The sequence below is a fragment of the Pinus tabuliformis genome, chromosome 5_1 (assembly GCF_031772625.1).
Source record: "Pinus tabuliformis cultivar Carrire ecotype Pingquan chromosome 5_1, CPIR1, whole genome shotgun sequence".
Taxonomy (NCBI): Eukaryota; Viridiplantae; Streptophyta; class Pinopsida; order Pinales; family Pinaceae; genus Pinus; species Pinus tabuliformis.
This window is the reverse complement of record NC_142305.1, coordinates 38,651,029-38,655,298: the sequence shown is the minus strand read 5'-3', so window position 1 is coordinate 38,655,298 and position 4,270 is coordinate 38,651,029. Positions and strand designations below refer to the sequence as shown.

The following is a 4,270-nucleotide window of genomic DNA, read 5'->3' as shown; positions in this document are numbered from 1 at the left end:
ATGAAAGATATGAAAATTAACATTGAAATATTTTTTTTATGATAAGTGACATATAATATACAAGGTAAGATGTCAATTTTTTTATTAAAAATATAATGCATATAATAAAAATTATTTCATATTTATAAAAATTAAAATGAAATGTCACATTCTCATTAGGAATATAATACCAATGATAAGATTTATTTCCTTTATAATAATTTTTTTTATAAGTTTAAAAATGGAAAATGATCAATCCCTACTTAAAATTTCATTATGATAAGAAATTTGATGGAGAACAAAATCCCCACATTTCTATACCACCCCACATCACCTATAACATCACAAAGATTTGAGTTAGAATAACATCAGAAAGATTCGAGTTACAATAATTGTCTTAGCTCAATAATTACCTTAGAGGTTAAGTATTTGAAATAATATACATAAACCATCGTATGACGACAGAAGAGACGAAGCATAAACCAGGAAAAGAAAGGTAGGAATATGCAATGATGATTACAAAAGCATCCCCGAAGGAAAGGGAAGTGGATTAAAAGGCGAGTACGTTGAACATAGAGTCAGGAGAAAGTCTGCAAAAGCAAGGTTGTATATAGCGGCAAAGTACACACCCATTAACCCAGCTTTACACAAATAAAGCAAAAGAGAGGAGAGAATCTTGCATAATTTTTAATTTTCCAGAATGATGAATAGGCATGCCCGACAACTGTCAGAGCATGGGATGTTCCATGAATGAATGCATTTTATGTATGTGGATAATATATTTTATGTATGTGAGATTATTTGGGACGAAAATGATGATGATGGATGGAGTGAGGGTGGAGAATATGAGTCCAAGGGAGAAGGGTGTTGGATGGGCCGTCTTATTCTGATTATAATTGTGATTGTGAAGTAATGAAAGGAATGGCTTATATTTGAATGAATCATGGGAGAGACCAAACGTGTCGAGATGGCAACCATGGTATTGAAGGCAGGGAGAGGAGAAGCATTGGAATTGGCATGTGGGTAGAGGAGATTTTATTCTTCTTCCTCGTATTGGGCGGAGGAGTATTTGCCGAAATCACCTCTCCCTTTCTGGATGTGGGTGACTGGAAGCTCTGAAGAAACTTTCTTTTATTTCATTGGGACTGTGCCTGCCTCAATCCCACCACATTTTGTATTGTGAATGGTAGGGCAAAACAAACAAACAATAACAAGACGAAGAAAATTGGCGGTCTTCTTTTGAGAAATTCCATGTGTAATGGTGATGTACTACAAACACCCACAGGGACAATGAGTTCAGAAACAAGTGAAAGTGGGGCAACCAAGGAACAACAAAATCTTGAGGGAGGAGGGGAGGTCATTGGAGGAGGGAATGGGGGTGGTGGGTCTCTGAAGAAGGGGCCATGGACTTCTGCAGAGGACGCAATCCTGGTAGAATATGTGAAGAAGCATGGTGAGGGCAATTGGAATGCAGTGCAGAAACATTCTGGGTTGTTTCGCTGTGGGAAGAGTTGTCGTCTGAGATGGGCTAATCACCTCAGGCCTAATCTCAAGAAGGGTGCCTTCACTGCTGAGGAAGAGCAGATCATCATTGAACTCCATGCCAAGCTCGGAAACAAATGGGCTCGCATGGCTGCCCAGGTGGTACCTATTCTTACATTTTTCTTTGTTGGTTTGCTTGCGTTTCTTTTTTATTAAAACAAAAGATGTCTGATGAAAACCCATTTGAAAACCCATATGTTAGTTGAAGCCATATATGCCTTTGTGACTCATTTTACCAGTGGTATATATGTTGGGACGACCTGTGTTTGGTTCCCTTTGAATGTAGAAAATAAATCAAATCAATAAATTTAGGGTCATGTTTTCTTATGCTTTTTTAATTTTGGGTTCAGCTGCCTGGGCGGACTGATAACGAGATTAAGAATTACTGGAACACACGGATCAAGAGAAGGCAGAGACAGGGATTGCCTCTTTACCCGCCCGATCTGCCTCTACAGCAATCCAACAGCGAAAATCAACAAAATCAGCAGCCCATCAACGGTGCAGATGCTTCAACGTCCCAGCATAATCATAGTCATAATCATCATGAGTTCCTGTCTGGCTCTGCAAAACTTGAGATTCCTAATGTCACCTTTGATAGTCTGAAACCTAGCCAGCATGCATTGACATACACTTCGTTTCCGGCTTTGACAGAGGTTTCCATGAGTTCGATTCTGAATCAGGCACTGGGATTGTCACAGAGTTACCGTATGGTAAACCCAATTCAGCGTGCAAAGCGGGTTCGGGATAGCGAGAGCATGATGCCCTTTGGTGTAGGAGGAGGAGGGATCTCCCCTTTTGGTCAGTTTGTCGATGACACCCCATTAAAGAGCATAGGGGAACCGTGCTTCAAGACTGCTCGGCGAATGCCATATGCTCAGCCTCCCAGATTGGATGGGTCGTCATATTCTCAGCCTCCCAGATTGGATGGGTTTGGGGCAAATGGTTTTCCTTATGATCCTAATCTGAGCAACAGGAATTCCAATCATAATCTATCAACGCCCCTTGGGGGTTTGATGATTGGCAGCCATGCCCTTTTGAATGGCAATCTCTCTCCTCCTACACCCTTACCAGGTGTGAAGTTGGAGCTCCCTTCAAGCCAACTTGCGGAGTCTGTGCATACCACAGGCACGCGTCTGGAGACAGTGACTACTCCTACAGAAAATAACTCATACACACTGCCCCCTCCTGTTCCATCCACCCATGTTGATGGCTTCTCCCCACACAACAGTGGGTTGTTAGAAGCTTTGCTGCATGAGTCTCAAGCAATGGGTGGCGGCGGGAATAAGCGATCTTCGGAAATGATCACACAATTGCCACCAATCTCATCAAGAAGTAACTTGACCAATTGTGTTGGAGCAAGCCAGTCGGAAACAGAATGCGGTGAATACAGTGATCCAATCACCCCTCTGGGTGGTCCTGCTGCTTCAGTATTCAGTGAAAACACACCCCCCTTGAGCACCAGTCCATGGGACGAGTCATCATCCGCTCAGTCAGCAATTGGTAAGCGTTTCCATTCTGTGAGTTGTTTTCATGAAAATAATAGGGCAAACACATGGATTTTCATCTCTTAACATATTTCTATTCTGGAAACTACATAAACCTGTTTTTGCAACTGAAGGTACTGAATCTGTTATAGTCTCACCCCTCTCTTTGAGCACGCTCATTTTTTTAATTGCATTTTTGTCACAGGGGTGAACATAAAGACTGAGGAGCGCAACGAATTTATGTCTAGTACTAACTGTGGAGATGAAGAATTTTCTACGTTATTGAATCTTGCAAGGCCAGATGTTTCGCCTGTCTCAGATTGGTATGATTCCCATGCTGAGGTTGTTGAGAAAGAGCAATCTGCTGTTAGTGATGCTCTTGCCACGCTATTCAATGATGATTTCTGTGTAGATATTCAACAGCTGGCTTCAGGACCTTCTACATCAAATCAAGTTTGGGGTCTTGGTTCTTGCCACTGGAATAATATGCCTGGTGTCACACAAATCGCTGATCTTCCTTGAGATTTCAAATTTCATCTTTAACTACACTATAGGGTCTTGAAGACAGTCGGTGTATCAACACGGTGTAAACAGGAGCTAATTCAATGAATTTGGACAGTTGATAGTCTTCCGCAAGTAGCTGTAACAGGTTAACTGGATTGCAAATGCTTTCATATTGAAGATTATGGTTGGAATTAGGAATATGATTGCAAAAGCAAGCATATTTATAGTATATTAAAGTGGTATCCATCTACTATGTGTGGGCTAAGCCAGATATTGGAGGCAGAGACTAAGTTTCAATTAGATTAGCAGGTTCTTGTGCTAGAGTAGCAGCAGTCAGGTTAAACTGTTGTAAATGTGTAGTTGGATAGTCATTATAGAAGGTCTATGATATAGAATCCTAATTCACTGCAAACTTATCATGATCTATTGGTACTTATGTAATTCTCCTTGATGGTTTTTGTTGGGATCCTAGTGGTCTCATGTGTTTGATCAGAATTTCCGGAAATATAGCATTTGATGATGTATTTGATGTTGTTACGTTTGTGTTTGATTCTTGCTTTATCCACTTTTCTCCCAATTATGTTTTGATGGAATTCAGTGAGAAGTTATGGTCTTATGTGAAAAACAACATGTGTCTTCTGTTTATGACCTTTGTATCTCAGATGCATGAATTTTAAAGAAAATTTGTTCTTAAAGGACATCCTGATCCCTTTGTTATTGTGGTCCGGTTTCTTTATCCTTTTGCAATTTGTTGATGATTG

At 40.5% G+C, this 4,270-nt stretch overlaps 1 protein-coding gene across 1 annotated transcript; it reads left to right on the top strand.

The window, feature by feature from the left end:
- Window positions 1-854: 854 nt before the first annotated feature.
- LOC149163369 (transcription factor GAMYB-like) lies at window positions 855-4,046 on the top strand. Its single transcript, XM_089431680.1, has 3 exons — window positions 855-1,620; window positions 1,872-3,021; window positions 3,211-4,046. Exons 1-3 carry the CDS (start codon window positions 1,231-1,233, stop codon window positions 3,525-3,527), a joined length of 1,857 nt encoding a protein of 618 aa, XP_089287806.1. The 5' UTR covers window positions 855-1,230; the 3' UTR covers window positions 3,528-4,046.
- The last annotated feature ends 224 nt before the right edge of the window (window positions 4,047-4,270 follow it).